The 21,782-nt window shown below is 36.9% G+C and overlaps 1 protein-coding gene across 1 annotated transcript in view; it reads right to left on the bottom strand.

Annotated features, from left to right (window-relative positions):
- Positions 1-21,782, bottom strand: part of CDH7 (cadherin 7) — a gene marked incomplete at both ends in the record, with an annotated part of 71,860 nt that overhangs the window by 3,567 nt on the left and 46,511 nt on the right. The window contains 5 exons of the mRNA XM_082317267.1: positions 4,400-4,651; positions 6,703-6,820; positions 8,825-8,946; positions 11,846-11,982; positions 15,826-16,079. Coding sequence (XP_082173393.1) covers positions 4,400-4,651; positions 6,703-6,820; positions 8,825-8,946; positions 11,846-11,982; positions 15,826-16,079 — 883 coding nt within the window. The remainder of the gene's footprint in view (positions 1-4,399; positions 4,652-6,702; positions 6,821-8,824; positions 8,947-11,845; positions 11,983-15,825; positions 16,080-21,782) is intronic.

Below are 21,782 nucleotides of genomic sequence, written 5' to 3'. Positions count from 1 at the left end.
GGTTTAGGTCACCTGAGCATATTTCTCTGTTTTAGTATTAATCTTTCCTTTTGTACTCAAGGCAACTACAATGTAATTGTAGGGAAGCCATAAAAGCCCTGAGACAACCTGAGGGAGAAGACTACATGCAGAGCTACACAGTAAGGGACAGAGCTAAATGACAAGCATTATCATGCCTTGTATACAGTACACCCCTAAGCCTGGCATTTACTATAGCAATGAGCTGCAGCAGCTGAGAGCATATCTGCACATTGGTTTATGCCTTAGGTGTGTCATGATTCATAAAGTTGAAGATTGGAGATCCTCAGCCATCTAAAGCAGCACACTAATAACCTATTTAGTTATACTTTGCAGTTGCCAGTACAGTCAGATGAGATTTGGGGATTACAGAGGACAAGACTTAGGAAACCTGCACTGAAATTCCCAGTTAACAAGCTTTATATATAACTGTTGTTTAATCAGTTTGGATTGATATTTGCAAAGTGACTGTGACCTTTCAATGCCCACACTGAATGACCCTAATAGGCTCTACAACTTTCAGAAAACAGCTTCTGCATTGCATACTCAACCACCTTTTAAATGGCTTAATTTGGTTACCCCCAAATTAAAACAGTTATGGATTTATCACTTTTAAAACTGCAAGATCAAACCCCACACATACTATATAGTCATTCTTTACACATTTTACCTATTTAGATAATAAGATCCTTATGACTAGGACTGTTTCTTTTTGTTTACAAATCACACAATTATGAGTGCTGATTTAATTGGATTCTTCTAGGTATTGTGATAATAATAACAAATTCCTCGTCTTTCAACTGAAAAAATAATAATTTAAATCTGCATTTTGAAGTTTAATCAATGTAATATTAACTTGCAAACTCTAGTGCCACACTAATAGGAGGCTTTAGTGTTTCTAAGAAAATAGGTGGTACTAATAGATTATTTTCAGATGAAAATAAATCATGAAAATAAATCATGAAAAAGCATTATGTCAATCTAGCTTTCTATTGTTTCAATACAAAGAAAATCTTTAACCTCTCAAATATGATTGGGTAATCTACAGGTGAACATTCTTTTTTGCGTGATTTTATGTACACGTTTTATACTAAACACTTGTTACAAAAGCAATTATTGTGTCTGGAAGATGCTAACTGAAAAACAAATTACCTTGAATTAAATTACCATGTAATTTTCAGAGCAGTTAACAAAATCCTACTTACTTCTCTAAAAATTATGTACAGTCTAAAATGAATGCAAACTAGCTTTTCATATGCTTTTAATGGAATAAATTGCAAGCACTTTTTTTTTAGCTTTTTTCTTTAAAACATAACCTCACTGCAAAATGAATAATTATAAAGCTGTTTTGAGTAATTAACAAAGTAGTGGAATTTTCTTGTGGAATAAAATTTATCATTTAATCTCCAAGATCAATATGAGGAGGGGAAAATATTTTGGTAAAATGATTTAAACTTTTAAAATTTATTTCAGTTTGAAAAAATAATCTACACCATGTTATATGCAATTATAATGAATTAATATTATTTAGTAACATCCTTCCTTCCTAGCATCAGTGAAAACACTATGCTTATCTAAAATTGATTGGTTGCTTAAGTAAGAATAATAAGACTAAGAAATTCCACTGAGACAATCTGAGCCTTGGTCAAGACAAATGGTTATTTATTAGACAAAGGGATGTATGGGGCAAGAACAAATATCAAAGTACATCCTACTAACATTAATAAGATAAGAGCTTGTTGAGAATTCAAGATACTAGTGCCAGAATGCATGTATCCATGACAATTATGCAAATCTCATGCCTCCTCCACTTTACAACTGGGAGTCACATTGAGATGACATTGATGAATGTGACTGGACTTGCACTACATGTTAATCTTGGGTCAGAAAAAAATTTGATCTCGTAGGCTGTCTTCTCTTTTCACTGATAAACCCTTACACAAAAAGGTGCATCCCTTGGTCCCAGCCCCGGAACCACTTGCCAACAGCTGAAACCTATTTTTTATGCTGTGCTAGTGGATCTTCAGGAATGGAAGTGAAAAGAAAAAGGGAAAAAGGAGAAAGTAATTTCCTAGCAGTACTACCATTCAGCTGATCCCAGAAAATGTCTTCTAAGAACAAATGAGAGAAGAAGAAAGGCTCTGGGACCAGACAAGCAACAACACTTGACTGGGGTTTCACTGGGCAGCAGTGATGCTTAGGCACCTCTTCGCTGTGAAGACTGGCACTTGGCTGGGAACAAAACAGCAGCAGGATACAGTACCAAAATGCAGGACTCAAAGCCAGGGTTAGCATACAAATGCAGCCTAAACTGTGCCTGCAGCTTTGAACTGTACCCAAAAGGAACAGTTTAGATTGGAAGTGATGACAGCACATACAAATGTCTATTTGGATAAACAGTGGTGATGCATTCAGACAGCTGTATTTGGAAGTCCAATTCTTTGACAAATAAAATCAATGGTAAGGTGGTCATGTGCCAGATTCCTCTTCAGTGCACAGCCCGTTATTCAAACACTATGTTCAGAGAGCTTATCCTCAGTTCTTTACCAAACACTTGTTCAGCAAACTCTAAAACATGACCAGAATAAACTCAGGTTTCTTGATTTATTGTTTGTATTCGAACCCTGGTGTACTGAGTAGAAGCAGCAAGTTATTGCCTGGTAACATGCTGTGTCTCCACTCAGTGTTCTTCTTTAAGACATATGGCTCCTATGTAAGAAAAGTTTATGCCCAGGCCAGGCTGTATTGTACCTACAGCAGTTTCTTATGTAATCTTTGGAATCCCCTTTTTATATATAACAGAAATGGTGACATTTCAATTTGGGATGAAGTGAATTGCTATTGTTACAGAACATTTCTTCTTAAGTACATTGGACCAAAGTTTTAAATGGGTGTTTTTCCACTGATGCCAATGCCAGTCGATATGAGAGAATCTTTTGTATATCTTTTTGAACTCTACCATTTAGCTTCATGTCCAAATAAAGTTCATTTGCATGTATAAATGGCCTAGAAATGCTACTAGAAAAATGATATTTAAAAAATCTTCATTAAAACTTCTGGCAATCATTCTCTTCCATTTCCCTTTAAACCTAGGCTTAACCATATGTTGAGTGAGTTTAAACAATCTTATGTTCTTACTTTCTTTTGTCACAAAGATGGAAAACTCTGGAAAAGCCACCTCCTATGCATAGCTATTGAGTAAGTTGGTTGGGTTCATTGCATAGGTAATGATTTTTCTTACTCTGTAGCAACAATGAAAGAGGATTTCCTTTTTTGAGTCCTTTAGAAATATTTGTAGCAGAAGGAACGTTTCCTTCTCATGGTTTACAGTGAGGTGAATCAAAGTCAATAAGAAGAGAAATCTATACACTGTTGAAATACTGCCATGAACAGAAGTGTGGACAAAAGTCTCTTGATTTGACCTGTTCAAATTACTTGGATAACAGTGACAGACAAATCACCACTGGGATTATACCAACCTGAGGAGACTATTGTCTTACCCTTTCACTTAGACTGATATGTACAGCCAGGGAATAGAAAAATCTCTCCTTTGATAATGACAGTCAAGAAAATTCTTGTGTGCTGAATTGCTACCCTCATTAACATGTGATCTTTCTGACATTAAGCAAAACTGCACTTTTGCTCCCCTGCATCCTGCAGATGAGCAGGTCCCTGCAGATGCAGGATGATCCTTCACCTTTACTTGTCAATTTGGGCCTTTACTATTACCATGCGATCATTTTGTTTAAGGACTAGGCATGAAATGAGAAATGCTAACCAAACTAGGATGTCGACACTGTTCCACTGTTTTCCACTGTCTTTTATCTAGTTGCAGTTTCACTGCACAACATAAAATCAAACTGTGCTACCAGTTGCAGAAGTACCAAAAGATCATTCCATAGATGTTCAATTAAATGTGATGATTCCCATCAGTAAATTACATCTGTTCTATTTTCTGAATGTCTTTTGTTCTATGCAAATCAATAAATGTTTAAAAATAGTTATATCTCTGAAAAAGGGACACACACTGATACTGGTTATATGGTGAGTATGCTAAATCAAATAATTCCATAGACTGCACTGTCTATCTCTTAATTATTACATTTGATGCAAGTGATTTTTTTTTTCTTTTACTATTATTTCATATATACGTCTGGAAGCAGCTTGACATAGAAACAAAGTAAAACTTGAAAATCCCAAACTAGAGGTTTTGTGTGGCTCATGATACAAAATGCTGTTCTGCCTGGAATGTTAGGTGTCTCTACAGAAATCGGGGGGGTGTGGTGTGGTGGGTGTGTGTTGAAGCTTATAAATATATACATGTATATCTTTTGCCACTGTACATTGAATGGAAAATAAGGGTAACAGAAAGAAGGCATACCTAGCAGTGTCAAGACACAAGCCAATATCGCTATCAGGGCTCCAGTGCTAAGTCCTGCAGGCAAGATGTATGCTTCTGCATTGCATGTCTGAGCAATACCATCTGCATCACAATCACAGACTCTGATGGTGAGGGTATTAGTGCTACTAAGTGAAGGTGATCCACTGTCCACAATGAATATTGGCAAGTAGAAAACAGACTGTTCCTGTCTTCGGAACCCATTTCTTCTGGTTAATACTGTTGCAGTGTTATCTAGATAAAGGAATAAAAAGATAAATATAAAATACACAACCTTTCTAAAACATAAGCCTATAAATAATACAGGTTTCCCCTTAAAAGACTTTATAAATACATTTATATTATTTCAACAAGTTTATCTTTCCTGGTCATATATTTTTGAAGCTGCAGAGAGAGAATCAGCTGAGACAAGATACCCAGCTGAAAATAAAAAAGTTTTCTATTTTCCAGGAAAGACCGTTTCAAAATTGCAGACGTCTGTTTGGTTTTAGTTAAGCTCAGAGTTCCACACTCTTGAGACACAGTTGAAGATGAGATCATTATAAAAAAGAGAAAATTCACCCTTCAGTGATCAGATGAAGTATCTATATACCTGTTTCAGGTCTAATTTCCAAGGGTCTATTTCAGTTATTTACAGATATAGATATTTTATTAATGGAAGGGATTAATATATTAATAGGAGAATAAGTAAAATCCAGTTGGTGCACAAATACAGGCAATTGCACATGTAACAAAGACATACACTTGTTTTCAGTCTCATCTGAGAGTGAAGATGACTAATATAATCAATCTAAAATGTGTGGTTTGAAGCTGCTCTGAGGTGGGCCACTAAACAGTCCATGTGTTCCAGAAAATATGTGCAAAACTCACTGTGTTCAACACAGATTGACAGCTCCTGAGAGGTAGGGAGTTACATCTAGAATGTATAGAAAAGGTCGGTCGGTCTATCTATCTATCCACTTATCTTTCTATTTATAGAGAGATATATCGATAGTCCTGTAAAGTTATCTTATTGTGTCATCTATTATGACCTATCTGGGAAACTATGCAAGCATTTCTTCATATAGCATCATATGAGATATGCATAAAATTAATTAACATAGAAAGAAGCAACTGCTGCTGTGTCTTGTAACTCCATTAATTTTACTGGCATTGCAGAAGTCTATTATTACTTTTTACAAATTATAAGTCTTCTGGAAGCGGGCTTGTCTTTTCATTAAATACTTTATAGTACTTGTAACAATGTCAGATTTCTGAATAGAGTCTTATTCTAAGATGTTTTTATTGTTTTGATCATTATTACTGTTACAGTCTTTAGTTTCAAACTGCAAGCTGCTCATATGAAGAAAATTAAGCATGTCAGCAACTACATGCAGGGTAAGGCAATAAATAGCTGTGTGAGAGAACTTTATTAGGTCACATGTTATATTTAGTGAATGTTGTTCAAAGTCTGTCTGTACAAACAGTATCCCTTAGTCCACCATATGTCTATTTTTCTTATTTTATTAATAAGGATGACTTTGTAGCTCTGGTTTACTACTGATCTATAAAAGAGCAATGCAAGAGTAACATAGTATCTATTTAGTTCTATTTGCTTCAGCTAGTAACTAAACTGACTGATACATGCCCAGCTGCCGTACTATGCAGTGCAACTAATGAGAACACTAATTAGAAGCATGTTTTCAGATATTTTAACTAATAGAAACGTGATGTCAGTGGGAGTCTTTGCATAAGTCTTTGGGGAAATAGTCATAGAATTCTGTGTAAATATTGTAGGCAGCTCCATTATCAAAAGCATTCTTCAGTAGGTGGTATACTTACTGAAAAGTTGTGTTTTTCTAAAAAAAAAAAAAAAAACCAAAAAAAAAACAAAAAACCAAAACAAACCTTCTCTATTTACTGTGCACTCTTTTTTTATGCCCTGAGTTATATTAATAAAACATGAATTCCTGGACATTTTTCAGTCACTGCCCCAAGGTAAAATCTAATTTAGATAAAAACCTATAAATACAAGGAAAAAATGTGAGAAGAGTGACTTGTGGAAAAAAAAAAAAAAAAAAAAAGAAAGGTTTGAAGCTGCTCTGTTTGGCTCAAGGCTTTAAACGATTCAAACAACAGCTTAATTCCCTTGACAAATAATCTACAGATAAAATTATTTTGCAAGGTGATTGTGCTTTAATTTATGTCCTTACCAGAACAGAAGTTTATGTAGGTTATAATCAGCACAATATATTCCAAATGAAAGGTGTTAGTTGTGAATATTTACCCAAACAAAATGTCCTTACCTTTGTTGTCCTGCAGTGTAAAATTGTGGTTATTTGCTGCCTCTGCTGTTAAACTGAAGTAGAACTGATGGCCATTTGGTGGGTCATCTTTATCAATTGCACTGATTTTCTGGATGACCTGTTTTGACATACATCATTGTTTGGAATAGGAAAAGCATAAATACATGTACACTGAATAACCCCTCTACTACCTATCAAAGCATCAACCCTCTCGGGTCCTGCTCATATTGCATTTTGTATTTCTAATCTCTTAAGCATGTAGAGACTCTATTACTTTCTATTCACTATTTACTATTACAGACCCTTTACTTTCCCTGTACCAACTTTATTGTCCAAAAGCAATGATCTGCAGGGCCTGTGAAAAAGTTAGGTCCTGTCATTCACCAGGGCAGGGAGTATAAACTGCATAGCAGTGGAAGAATGTAGTAATCACTGTCTGCAATTAATGTTGTATTGCAAACTTTGGCAAGGAGAAGATTATGATTTTGAGCCTTTTAATTCATTTAATTTGCTTTAAAGACATGAAAAAGAAAAATCCAAGTCATAAATTGTTGTGGCTTAACCCCAGTTGGCAACTAAGCACCACACAGCCACTCGTTCACCCTCTCCCCCACATTGGGATAGGGCAGAGAATCGGAAAAAAAAAGTAAAACCCACAGGTTGAGATAAAGACAGTTTAATAGGACAGCAGCAGAAGAAAATAATAATTAATAATAATAAGAAGAAGAAGAAGTAGAATATACAAAAAAAGTGATGCACAATGCAATCGCTCACTACCCACTGACCGATGTCCAGCCCATCCCCGAGCGGTGATCATTGCCCGCCCGCCCCCAGCCAACTTCCTCCAGTTTATATACTGAGAATGATGCCATATGGTATGGAATAGCCCTTTGGCCAGTTTGGGTCAGCTGTCCTGGCTGTGCTCCCTCCCAGCTTCTTGTGCACCGGGCAGAGCATGGGAAGCTGAAAATTTCTTGACCAGTGTAAGCACTACTTAGCAACAACTAAAACATCAGTGTGTTATTAATATTATTCTCATCCTAAATCCAAAACACAGCACTATACCAGCTACTAAGAAGAAAATTAACTCTATCCCAGCTGAAACCAGGACATAAGTATATTAACATTTTCTGGCTTTTTTATTATCATTACTATTTTTCCAATTTTATTTTCTAAAATTCTGTCAAAATCTGTTTCTAGAAGACATCACCATTGATTACAATCCATAAAGAATGAATACTCAGAGCTAACGGTTCTGACTAGATCACACGGAAAACAAACAGGTACTCCAATAAGAGCATGCATATTCTGTGTTTCTCGTGAATGCAAGCTAATAATCATAGTGTTTTCTGTTGAGGATTTAAGATATGCTGTGATTTTGACATGTGCAATAAACAACATCTGCCACAGGAAGGACAATATTCTGGGAGAAGGCACAAAAGTGCAAAGCCTTCCAGGGAATATGTGGGATCTATGTGGGTGAAACATCAATTAGTTTTCTGGGAGAGAGATGAGAGAATGAGAAAATATATATATTTTCTGAGGTCTTACAAAGTAGAGAGGAGAAGTACCAATATGGGAGACAACAAGTATAAACAACACCAGATACTTTTGATTGAGTCTAAGACTACTTGGAAGACATCGGGGAAGTTAAAAACACTGGGGAATTTGGTAGGAATACATCTCCCTTGTGAAATTGTAGCCTTATGGCCCATGCTTCCTAAGGGAAATAAAAGTGTGTTCTCATTTTAGGAATGGTAGGCCTTCAGTCTCAGAATAACCTCTGTGTTAAGACTTTCCACTTCCCAGTAAAATTCGGAGGAAGAACACATTCTTAATATTATTCAAAGTTAGGTGAGTTTAGCAAAATGCATTTGTTAAGTCAGTAAGAAAGCTAGAGATTTTAACAGTACCTTCAACATGTAATTTTTACACCTGAGTCTTTCTCTTCAGCGGTACAGTGAAGATGTTTGGGTTTGATGAATATTTGCTTGTGCTGCACATCAAAGCATCATTTTTACCGCCATAAGCTGATTATATTTTATCTTAAAGCTGGCAGGCTTTCATAAGGACTGGCTGCCTATCTAATAAAAATAAACATTAAAAAACTATCAAGCCATACCTGACCAGGTTGAGCATTTTCACAGACAGTTGTCTCATACTCCATGGCAAACTCGGGGGCATTGTCATTGATGTCAAGGATAGTGATGGCTACATAGCCTCTCCCAATCTGTGCTGGATTCTCTATAGGAAAAGAAGCCAACAAAACAATCAAGAAGAGCTCCTTGCAAGTTATTCTTTGGGTCAGTACGTTTTTTATTTGCATTCTTCTTTTGCATATACTTGTTAAATCAATTACAATCCCTCCTAGAAAGACAAAGGAAGCTCTTGGCTTGATCTTCTGGACCTAGTGGAAACAATGTTTATGTTTTCCAACCACTTTAATTAAACTAAGATTTTACTCTCAGGGATAAACTGAAAATCTAACTCACAAATCACAGCATCGAATTGCATCATATGGAAGGATAAGAGCAAGATGATGTAAAACCATCACCAAGGTCTATAGCTAGCCAGAACAGCACTATTCATACAGGGAACAGCATGGTTATTATGGGTTAAATAGATTTTTATTGCAATCCAGATTGATCAGGCTATTAAGAAGTTAAAAATAGAATTCTGTCAGCCATGTATAACAGAAAAAAAAGAGGAACCTGTATTCCTAAGGAAAACCCAAAGTATTTAAAGTGCACACACAACTAAGTATTTAGACACTGTCATTAACATGTTAAACACCTTAAATATGAATCGCATTCTTGAACGGATGCACGTATCTAGCTAAAATATGAACCTGTGCAGGGTCCAATGTCATCATTTAATTTTAAGCAGTAGATATTTCTGGACTAAGCATAAAGGACATCAGTGTGTGCTATACTTATTTTGCTAGATAATATTTCTGTTTTGGAGCAGAGAAAACAGAGATTGCATTATTTTTTTACCACAAGTGATAGTATTAGTGATAGAACAGGACAGAATGGAAAACTGTACAAACTTTCAAATATGTATCTGTCTTTTTATAGGGTATTGCAACCGCATTTTAGTAAATATTTTAGGTATCTACAGCAATGCATCCCAATGTAGATCATGAAGTGTTTGGTTTTGGTTTTTATTCTACATGTGAAATACCAGAGAAGTAAGTGATTTTGACACTAACTTTTTCCTATGCTGATCTAAGCTTATTGAAAACCAAGCAGGCCATGAACATAAATTAAAGCATTGTAAGGTATTACTTGTGCTCCTAGATCCTCACTTGTGTCAGGTGTGCCCCTTGGCTACTTTGTCAGTTTTGTTGCTACTCAGGAAAATTTCTGGTTTTCATGCTGGCCTCCTAGACCAAAATTCTGCTCCTGAGAATACAAGATAAATTCATACAGACACTAAATGATGTTAGTTTTCAGGTTAAACATTAAATTAAACTCACTGAAAGCAAGAAGTGAGGATTTTTAAAATAGCAGGTCAGAGAACTGATAACTTTTATCACAGCCCAACAGAGTAGTAATAAGGATGAAATTTGAAGAAATAACTTCTTCAAATTTTTTGTTTAATATATTTATCGATGATCTGGATGAGGGGATTGAGTGCACCCTCAGTAAGTTTGCAGACGACACCAAGTTGGGTGGAAATGTTGATCTGCTGGAGGGTAGGAAGGCCCTGCAGAGGGACCTGGACAGGCTGGATTGATGGGCCGAGCCCAACTGTATGAGATTCAACAAGGCTCAGTGCCGGGTCCTGCACTTGGGTCACAACAACCCCATGCAACGTTACAGGCTTGGGGAGGAGCAGCTGGAGAGCTGCCTGGCAGAAAAGGACCTGGGGGTGTTGTTCGACAACCGGCTGAACACGAGCCAGCAGTGTGCTCAGGTGGCCAAGAAGGCCAATAGCATCCCAGCCTGCATCAGGAATAGTGTGGCCAGCAGGACCAGGGAGGTGATAGTGCCCCTGTACTCGGCACCGGTGAGGCCGCATCTCGAGTACTGTGTTCAGTTTTGGGCCCCTCACTACAAGAAGGACATCGAGGTACTGGAGCGTGTCCAAAGCAGGGCAACAAAGTTGGTGAAGGGTCTAGAGCACAAGTCTTACAGGGAGCGGCTGAGGGAACTGGGGTTGTTTAGCCTGGAGAAGAGGAGGCTGAGGGGAGACCTTATCGCTCTCTACAACTACCTGAAAGGAGGTTGTAGCGAGGTGGGTGTTGGTCTCTTCTCCCAAGTAACAAGCGATAAGACAAGAGGAAATGGCCTCATGTTGTGCCAGGGCAGATCTAGGTTGGATATTAAGAAAAACTTCTTCACTGAAAGTGTAGTCAGGCATTGGAACAGGCTGCGCAGGGAAGTGGTTGAGTCCCCATCCCTGGAGGTATTTCAAAGACGGGTAGATGTGGTGCTTAGGGACATGGTTTAGTGGTGGACTTGGCAGTGCTAGGTTAACGGTTGGACTCGATGATCTTAAGGGTCTTTTCCAACCTTAACAATTTTATAATTCTACGAAATATAAAGGTAAAAATATATAGTTTTTCACAGAATATATTCAGAGCTGAACAATTTTAGGTTTAAGCTTGCATAAACAGAATTCTTGTTGCATGTGCTTGAAGAGTTCGATTCTTCAACACTTTTCACCTCACACCAGAAAAGCTACCAAGTACAAAATATCCTCTACAGTCTTACCTTAGAGTCAGGGAAGTGAAACCACACAAGCATTCACATCCCCTTTCCTTCATACTGTTTCAGAATGCTGTGGCTGACCAACAGCAATCAACCGTCAGTGAATGCTCTGCTCTCCTCTATACTTCATATCATCTTTCCTCTAATTACACTTAGTCTGAGACTGCTGATTTAGCATATTTCATCTTCCTTTTTACTTGTTTTTCAGAAGTCAAAAGACTACACAAGATGTGAGGCAAAGGAAATCAAATACTTAATCCGTTGTATTTCTTAATTTTTATCACATAGGTTTCTTTTACATTGATTGAGAAGACATTTGTATCTGCCATGGTTTGAAACCATCACAATTTCTCTCAGTGCAGCTGATCACAACCAAGCCTGAAGTTTCACACATAAACAGCCAATAAAATCTTTAAATTGTTACTTACGACTCTCCATAGCCAAAACAGTGATATTATGAACAGCATTGGTTTCCCTGTCCAACGACTTGGCAGTTGTAATGACTCCACTGTTGGCATCAATATTGAAATACCTCTCCAGGTCGGTGTTTCGGTCTATCGAGTACCTAGGTAAAGGATGAAAGAAAACTTTTGATTTATGTTCAATTATAGCTTGTAAAAATGTTTTATTGATTTCTTATTAGAGAGAAAGAATTTCCAGTTTCCCCATTTTGAGCTTTGTTTTGTCCAGTTTCTCTGGGGTTTTGAGAGATGCAAAGCCATATGCAAAGGCAAGAGAGTTACAGAGTGACCTGTGCTGATAATGGTGGGCTCCATTCCCACAGTGCCCTCTTAAGTGAGGTTATAGGTATTCCCCTCTCTTTTCTTTCTTCCTGTCTGCTGTAAGGCAAACTTTTATTCATGGAATAGCATCCTCCTGAACCCCAGCTAAGCAGAAGGCAAGCTGGAAGTTTGCTATGCATCTCGACCAGCTGGGCGCTGCTCCCATGGGGGCTGGCAGTCTGAGCTTTCTATCACCAGCAGAAGAGCCCCTGGGTCACCCAGAGCTGCAGGGGCAGGGAAAAAAAGATAAATGATGCACCGTAGGTCAAGGGATTGCATGTCATCACTGTCAGCTCCTGGTGCTTTACTGTCATTAGACAAACGCAGGCTTGTGCCATTAAGTCTTTGGCTTAACATATCTTTTACTTCTAAATTTGTTTTAGGAATGAGAAATGAGCTCCTTAGCAAACAGAAAATAGCATAAAGGAAAAGGTCAAAATGCCTGTGGGTGTTTTGCTTATAACCCTTTTGAGAGAAAGGGACAGTTGATTAAGCAGATTTAGATTTACAACTGGAGTATTCTTGACATTCGATTTAATATTGGGTCAGATTCTTGCACTCTCATTTAGATCAAGTATGTACTCCAGAGCACTTCCCTACACTCCAGATGAATTAAAATGTCTGAATCAGACCAAGTGTGATCATTACAATTACTGTCACGCAGATGATATATTAGATTATTGATATAACGTTGACCAAACCCTTTGAACAACGTGGAAGGAAAGAATTATGGAAGACAATCAAAAAACGGGGCTTCCCAGATATAATGATCTTATGACACTGTTTGTTTGTTCTGTGTTGTAATATACCAGCTCTTACTTTGTTGTATTACTGTGTTTTTATCTATCCCTCTTGGCTGAAAAATCTTAGAGCAGAGACTTGTTACATAATTAGAGTTGTTTTACCGTATTAAGTCACAGTGAGAGTGAGAACGGAGTAAAGAGTTGTAACAGTAAGAGCAGTTTTCATGGACTGAGGCTCTCTCTGTTTCACTTTCTTTTTTTTTCCATTTTATGTTGACGGTAGTTCATTTTTTACTTTATTTCATGCCAGCACTCTTGTTTATTTGGTCAGCAGTGCTCTTCAGCTCTTTTGTGGCTGGCAAGCTTCCCCATGAGACTATTCCTGTCACCTCTGCTATGTAGGCAATCTTGGCAAGGCCTCGTAGCTGGGATTCAATCTCCTGTCAGCCCTTAGATTTCCCGATTATTAACACTATCACTATGCAATTTTAAGAGCCAAAGACGTTTCTTAAAAAAATAGTAAGAAAGAGAGAGCGAGAAGGAGAAGGAGAAGAGAAGGAGAAGGAGAAGGAGAAGGAGAAGGAGAAGGAGAGAGGTAAGAAAGACAGAAAAAGGAAAAGAAAGCAAGGAGGCAATAAAAAGAAAGCAGTAAAAAGGATGGAAGGAAGGATGGAAGGACAGAGGGAAGGGAAGGGAAGGGAAGGGAAGGGAAATAAGTTATATAAATTGGACACCAGATTCTTATGAAACAAGAAGAAAAATAATTTTTATGCATAGGAAGCAAGCAGTTTCCCTTAACTTATTTACAAACATTGTATCCATATTCAAATTCTAAAAAAAAAAATATTTTAAATACTTTTAATCCTTTAATTCCTTGCAGCCATTAATACTTGAAAATCTTTGAGCTGCAGGAATTTTAAATCCTTTATTTAAGTTAGTTCAAACATTAATAGTTCTCTGGTCCATACAAGATAACCTCTTATTTTCAAAATATTTATTACTTCCCCCCCCCAGTATTGCCAAGGTTTTAATTGTGTCTGATCTTGTAATTTCAAAATTTTCTCAATTGTAACAAATCTAATTTTTAATCAATATCAATATAATCCAATGTTTGGAATTTGTAATTCTTATTTATAGACTAATAATTTAAACTTCTTAAATAGATCATGAAAAGTATTATGCATTAATCCTTCTTAACACATTCCAATTTTAGGTGAATCTGGCTCTGATGTACATAATAGCAGATGCAGGACAGCTTTAAATTATATGATCCGTCAGTACCCCCGACAGTGTACATAGCAGGTTCACAAGCATATAGATAAACTCTCATTATTTCTCTTTCTCCTTCCTCTCAAATTCCAAACAAACAACTTTGCAGCAGAAGAAATCTTCAAGATGTTAGTTACACTGGTTTATGCTGGAATTGTAAAAATTAACCAGATCAAGGTAAAACTTAACCTTATGTTTACACGGGAGTCAAAAGCATTCTGAGCATGGACTGCATTTATGGAACTGGATTTAATCCTACTCTACATGACTCTGGTAAACCAGATATTATGCAGCAGATGCTAACATCAGTGCCAGAAAACACTGCCACATCAAAGAAATACTTCAGCAAAGATAAATTTCACAAGTAAATCCATGCCAACCATCCATCTAGGACTTGTTTATACATGATAGGAATCAGCTATTTTGAATATGTTGCAAATACATAATGAGAGAAAGAGAACACTTACGTCACCTCGAGGAGTGAAACATATGCTTTACTTTTACAGCTTAAGATTGCTACTTTAGAAATTACAGAGCTACACTGGAGTCCCAAGTTTATCTTCTATGCATGAAAGTAAAAATTTAACATCACCAAAAAAGGTTACATCCAAGCGAGTCTTTTCTATGTATGTCCTAAATGAATAATAATAACAAATGAAACTTAGTACTAACATTTAATTGTGTATGTGTTCCTCCTCCTGCAGATATTTAAGTTCACAAAATTCCTGAATCAGAAGTATTACCCTCTAGATCCTTTACGTGTTCCTTTGACAATTAATATTATTACTCTGCATAAAAAAAGTAACATGTAACTCATTACTGGTTTAACCTGGGTGGTGAGTCTTTGTCCTTGAGCAGGATAAGATCGATACTTTGTGTTTTCTTATGGTTTCTTTATGATCCTGGACATTAGATTGTGGAAGACTTACAGGTACTTCACACACTGAAGACAAAGGAAGAGGCCCTTGACAGTTTTCATGCATCTCTAGTGTTCATATCTCTTCCCATTTGAACGGGAGATATTTGGCTGCAGCAGAATTTACAAAAGACAAAAGATTATTGCCTTTAACCATCCTGACTAGGACAGGACAAGTCTTGTCCTACCCATTTCTCTCACATAAAGAATTTTTTCTAATTTTTTTTCTGTGAGACCTCAGTTCTGGTTTACCATGCAAGAGTCTATTGTGCTATTACATTCTTGTGCATAGTGTACACAGAATATGAATCATTATGCACACACACATATATCTATATTATATATATATTTTTTTGTCCTGGTTGTTTTAAGAGAACATAATTTGTTATAGATAATAGTAGACTCTTCCTAAACTTAGAGAGAAGAAATAAATATGAGTAACATGTTGAGTTTTTTTTTTCTTTGGAATCTTGAAATTATACGTTTTCTTTGTTTTACAGAGATTTAGATATATTATTTTTTCAAAGGTTCTGTGGTTCAGAAGCATAAAAGTCAAAATATGCAAACTCTTAGAACATCTCAATCTCCTTCTGCAAGGGAAAAAAGCTAACTAATTGATTTCAGTGTAACCAACAACAAAATGAACAACTTCAGTACAAAGGCTAAATAAATAAACAATTAAGACATCTTATAATTACCTGACGGGACTATTTGAGGCATCTGGATCATGGGCCGCTACAGTTCCAATGATAGTGCCAACCTTTGCTGCTTCAGACACCACCATGGAGTACAAACGTGAAGTAAACACAGGTGGCTCATCAACATCTTCTACGATTATCTTCACTGTTGTCATGTCACTGAAGGGTCCCAGACTCAGGAAGCGAGGGTCAACATGCATATTGGCTGCTTCTATCCTCAGGGTGTAGCTTGTCTTAGCTTCAAAATCCAGCTCCTATACAGGTAAAGTTATTTGGAAATTTCATTATCCAGTGATGTTGCTGCAAAACCGTTTCACTTATTACTGTCAGTAAGTACAAAATGAACTTTGCCATTTGTATCCAACTAGCACTTTTGATTGGCAGAGCATAGTTGATGGCTCATTTTTTAGCTTTCTCAAAACACTATTTGCAGTGTCTCGCTAGTGAATATTCCTCAATTACTTTAACGGTAAAGGTAGTTCTACCCTGTGAATGAAACAAGAATTCTCTGAGTTAATGGCAAAACTTTCTGTGACTTCTGTGAGGACCAAATTCTCCCCCATTATTTCATCATTATGAATGAATACTTCTTTTTGTCTTATTCATATTTTATCTAAGGTAATGTCCAATACAATGTGCCATACTACCCAGGCATAAGAACTCGATATAATATTAACTGGTGAAAACATCTCATTCAGAAAACCGGGGGGTGGGGCGGGTGGGTGGGTTGCATGACAGTGGGATTGACTAATCAATCATTATGCCAAGCTCTGTATAAATTTGTGTAGAAAATGTGGCAATCGGTTAAACTACATTGTTTATATGACAATATTTTGTACTGAGATGAAGCCTGGAGACTGTTTTGTTTTGTTTTGCTTGTTAAACAAAATGTACATTAATTTTTTCCAACTTCATTCTGCTTTAATTTTCTTTGATGAAAATATAGTTTCTTTTGGAATAAAGACTGCATTAGAATTAAAAATTACCCCCCCCCAACTAATGGGATATCTGTGATCTGGAGGACAGTCTTGTAAAGAAAATTATTTTGTAAAAAAGGTAAAAAAGGATCTTACCTCACAGGCAATTATTGAAAGAAAGCATCATGTTAATATTAGCACCATTTATACTATATTATCTATAGTATTATTTTGTCAGCTCGCACCAAATGCCCAGTTAACTATTTCTTTGCAATTCCAAGCTTAATGATTAAGAAGAGCAATAAAAGACCAAAGCATTTGTAAAGCTGCAGTCTGGTTACTCAACTATCTTTTCAAACTATAATTCCAAGTGTATAAAGCAGATTAAAAAAGGTTTTCCGCAGTTCTGATTCTGAATACATCATAGGGATCTGAAATGTGCTTGCTAAATAATCTGACAGCATCTGCAAAGCATTCCTATACTCACTCAGAGGAGCAGCTGAGGTGAAACACACATCTGTTGACCTACAAATGCAAGGGTCTAAGTTCTCCATCGAGTTACAGTAGGATAAATCCCAAATGAGCATCTTAAAGTCAGCGATTATGCTGACATTACAGTACAGCTCTAAACAGTCTAGATTTAAAAAAGAAAAATGAATTGCAACATATCACACTCAGAAAAGCACTGAACTTTTATAAACTCTATGTGGCACCAAAAGGCTTCTCCGAATGGGATTACATGTGATCCTCACTGTCTCACAGGAGACAGTCCGCCACAAAGTTCTCCAACAGGAGTCCTTCCCACAGGCTGCAGTTCCTCATGAACTGCTCCAGTGTGGGTCCCTTCCACAGGGTGCAGTCCTTCATGAACAGACTGCTCCAGCGTGGGTCCCCCACAGGGTCACAAGTCCTGACAGCAAACTAGCTCCAGCATGGGCTCCTCTCTCCATGGGGCCACAGGTCCTGCCATGAACCTGCTCCAGCACAGGCTTCGCACAGGGTTACAGCCTCCTTCAGGCATCCACCTGCTCTGGTGTGGGGTCTGCCATGGGCTGCAGGGGGACAGCCTGCCTCACCATGGTCTTCACCATGGGCTGCAGGGGTATCTCTGCTCTGGCGCTTGGAGCATCTCCTCCCCCTCCTTCTTCACTGACCTTGGTGTCTGCAGGGTTGTTCCTCTGACATATTCTCACTCCTCTCTCTGGCTGCTGTTCTGCAGCAGTTTTTTTCCCCCCCTTCTTAAATATGTTATCCCAGAGGCGCTACCACTGTCGCTGATGGGCTCAGCCTTGGCCAGCAGCAGGTCCATCTTGGAGCCGGCTGGCATTGGCTCTATTGGACACAGGGGAAGCTTCTAGCTTCTCACAGAAGCCATCCCTGTAGGCCCCCCGCTACTAAAACCTTGCCATGCAAACCCAATACACTCATGTTATGCAAGAGCTTACTTCTTGCACTGAATCAGAGCTTAGTATCCACAGCTCTCCAAACACAGATATGCCATAAAAGAAAGGCTGTCTGGATACTGGTCACTATACTGGATACAACTGGTCCGTATTTATTACTAAAGCGTGTTTAATTGTTTTTAGTTTTAATTGTAGTTTTATATTCGAAGTACAATATGTGTGCTATGAAACAAACCTCATAGCCATAATGAAAACGTAATGTGGTGTTAGGATGATGAAAAATGTCTCGGAAACTATATTGTGTGGTAATAACAATTAAGCAACTGTTATGACCAGATGAGCAGCAAGGTTAAGACGACAATCAAGCACACAAATATCTTAAGACTTCTCATTTTCTCATAAAAGCGTCATATTAACTAAAGAAATGATAACCTGAAGAATGTCAAAGACAAAAGTCTGAGATTTGTTGAACTAAAAAAAAAAAAGCGAGCCTTTAGCAAACAGTATGTTTTCTGTCAGAATGTACAAAAATATGTAACGGAGAAGGGAAGGCTAATGCATTCTCATTAATCAGCGATATCTGTTGAAATTGGATAATTGAGATTACAGTAATGCTTAATCAAACACATGGAAATATACCATGAGACTGCAGACAAGATAGCTTTTTATGATATACTAATGTCAATACCACAGTCATCCTAAGAAAAAAAATTATGAAAACTCTGATTTAACAGAGAAAGTGCATAGGGCACAATATATGTAATTGGACAAATAATATAAATTTTAATTTTAATAGACTAAGCACAATAATGAAAAAAATATTTTTTAAATTAAATTTTTAAGATATTCCCTTGTTTCTATATTGATTAAAGAAGACTAAATTAGAACTTTAATAATTGAAATCATAAAAACATGTATTTTCCATGTGAACGTTTATCACAAGGGCTGACACGCACTTTTAAATCATCATATTTCATTCTTGTAATGTAGAAAGAGATCATTCTTTATTTGACTGGATTACAGGAGTGTTAGACTAGTAGGGAATACAGAAAAGCCACTTTCATTAGAAAGGTATTTCCTCACAGAGAAGGATGCAAAACTAATGATGGTGTAGCTGCATATTCAAAACAGGCTTGCTTACTAAGAGCAGGCTTCACCTTCTCTAACTTAGCCATGTACATCTGAGAAAATCACCATATGGTGCTTACTGTGCATGTACCAAAATTCTTCTAGGGAAAGAATCATCTAGTCTACTTATGAATGCCTGGTTTTTACCAGTCACTAGTAAGGAAGTCTCGATAACTGGTAGAAGTAAACATCTGCTTTCAGCAATGTGAATCCTGCCCTACAATTCCCTCGGGTATCTTCTGGTACCCAATGCTGCTGTTAGTTTCCAAAAGCTATAAGGGTCCTTGTTAATGAAAAATAAATAAATAAATAAATCTGATGTACGTACATATACAGTAGGGAATAGTTGATGTTTAGAAGAGGGGAACTATGGATTGGCAACGGGGTTTTACAGCATCAAATGGTATTGTGTTATACAGGGGCAGTAATAATGTTTTATTTTAGTTCTTTGTAGCAGTCTATCTCCTGTGGGGTGGGACAATGTCTACAAAAGCTACAGTCATCATCCTCCGTCTGTTTCGATGAGATACACATCCTCAGATCCTAAGGTGAATACACAGGTACCAAGTTGTGAGGCAGAATGTAATCGGGGAAAATAAACAAAACCTCTAAGATATGATTAGTATGCAAGAGTTCTTGACCTGGTGCAAAAGTTTCAACAATTTGTAGATAACATAATGAAGACATTACATACTACAGACAGTAATGAAAGACTAAAAAAGTAAACTGAAAAGATTTCCTTTTTTTCTTGCTTCTTATCTAATTATCACTGATGTCTGTTACACAGAGAGCATTATTTAACTGGCCTTCAGATCATGCGTTCATTATTTCCTGCTGTAACAAAAGCACATAATGGCATACCAAGTCAACAGACTACAAATCACTGTATCAGTGTTGAAGGTTAAATGGACAACAGTCCTTCAGTACAGTGAATAGAGCTTGACAGCTTCATTAATATCTGTGCATTAGTGTTATGTGGTTAGATCCTCTGCAGGATCTATTCATCTTTCTCTCATTTGGGGGTTTGTGGGGTCTTTCTTTCTTTATCTTTTTTTTTTTTCTTTCTTTCTTTTTTCTTTTCTTTTAAGGGGTAAGAATTTTATCCTGTCTGAAGGAAATTACAAAACAAGTCATTTATATTACAGAGGCTGAATATGAAGTTATCATTCATAGGAAGTCCATTTTTGTAATGTTCTTTTTTTATTGTATGGTAACTTTGTAATAATGTACTTTTCAGAGGTGAAAATCCCATTTTTAAGCACAGTTGAGGTTTTATATTGAAAACTGCAGTACATCAAACAAATACACATTATCTCTCAAAGGAACCATGGAAGCCTCAAGTTCTTACATTGTAAACTCTGATATAGAATTGAAAGAAAATTTTCTAGCTGCCGAAAAATGTGAAATGTTAACAGTAATAGAAAGATAGCTTGTCACTCAAAAGCTTACGCATAAACGCCCCATTTTTATAATTGCCAGTATTACTCTTAGAATGAACTCAGGTTTTACAATAATCTCTTAGCAGTCAATTTCTATGAGAAATTACTTTGCAACACTATTTTCACATTTTTGCCTCTAACTTTCAAATTGGTTGGTGATGTTGGTGGTAGCTCTGTGTCTTGGGGGGAGAAATTAAGGCAAACTGAGCAAGAACTGTACCGTGGGAAATCTTAATGTTTGTCACTTGCTGCAGTAAGACATGACAACCTTCTCTCTATAGAGTCTTCAGGTTTGTTTTTTTTTTTTTTTTTTTGCACTGAAGTCCACCAAAATCACTCCATAGACTTCAAAATGACTTGAATCAGATCTCATACCCTTCCAAAAAGTCACCTATGATACTTATAATAAAAATATACCCTGCAGCCTTTTTTATTATTAAATTACCATTACTACTTTAAGTACCATGTATTTGATAAAGGTGTAGGTGAATACAGACCATCTATCAGGTTTTTGTCTTAAGATGTTTTGCTACTAAGCTATCATTATTATTACTGAAGTCTAACTACAGCCTGCAACTTTCTGAATAAAGTGAGATCTGTACATATATGATACCTTTTTCAGTGCATTACTTTTAGGAATAGTGCTTTGGAAACTACAAACAATATGGTCTTGTGTATGCATTTTGCTTAGAAAGTGAAGCCAAGATTCCATTCATGTATATTACAATCAAGATTCTGTGCACAGTCAACATGAATTCACTCTGAAATTGTACACACATAGGTTTGCATGGACAATTCAGAATTGTTGTATTAAATGACTGATTCATCATTCACTTCCATAAACGTTTCTTCAATTCTAAAGTTGCTACTGCAGAGACAAATCCAACACATTTTTTAAAATTCCAATATATTCAGAAAAATTACACTTTTCTTCCAAACACGCTCACCACTGTGAAATGTAGCTATGCAAATTATCTGAGTCCTTACTAACAGAGCATTGATAGCAGAATGTAAATTACAAATGAAACCACAGGAAGGAATTGATTTTACTCTACAGATGGAGAACTGAG

The sequence above is a fragment of the Platalea leucorodia genome (assembly GCF_965183815.1).
Source record: "Platalea leucorodia genome assembly, chromosome: 1".
In the NCBI taxonomy this organism is placed as follows: Eukaryota; Metazoa; Chordata; class Aves; order Pelecaniformes; family Threskiornithidae; genus Platalea; species Platalea leucorodia.
The sequence above is the reverse complement of the archived record's forward strand: the minus strand, read 5'-3'. Positions and strand labels throughout refer to the sequence as shown.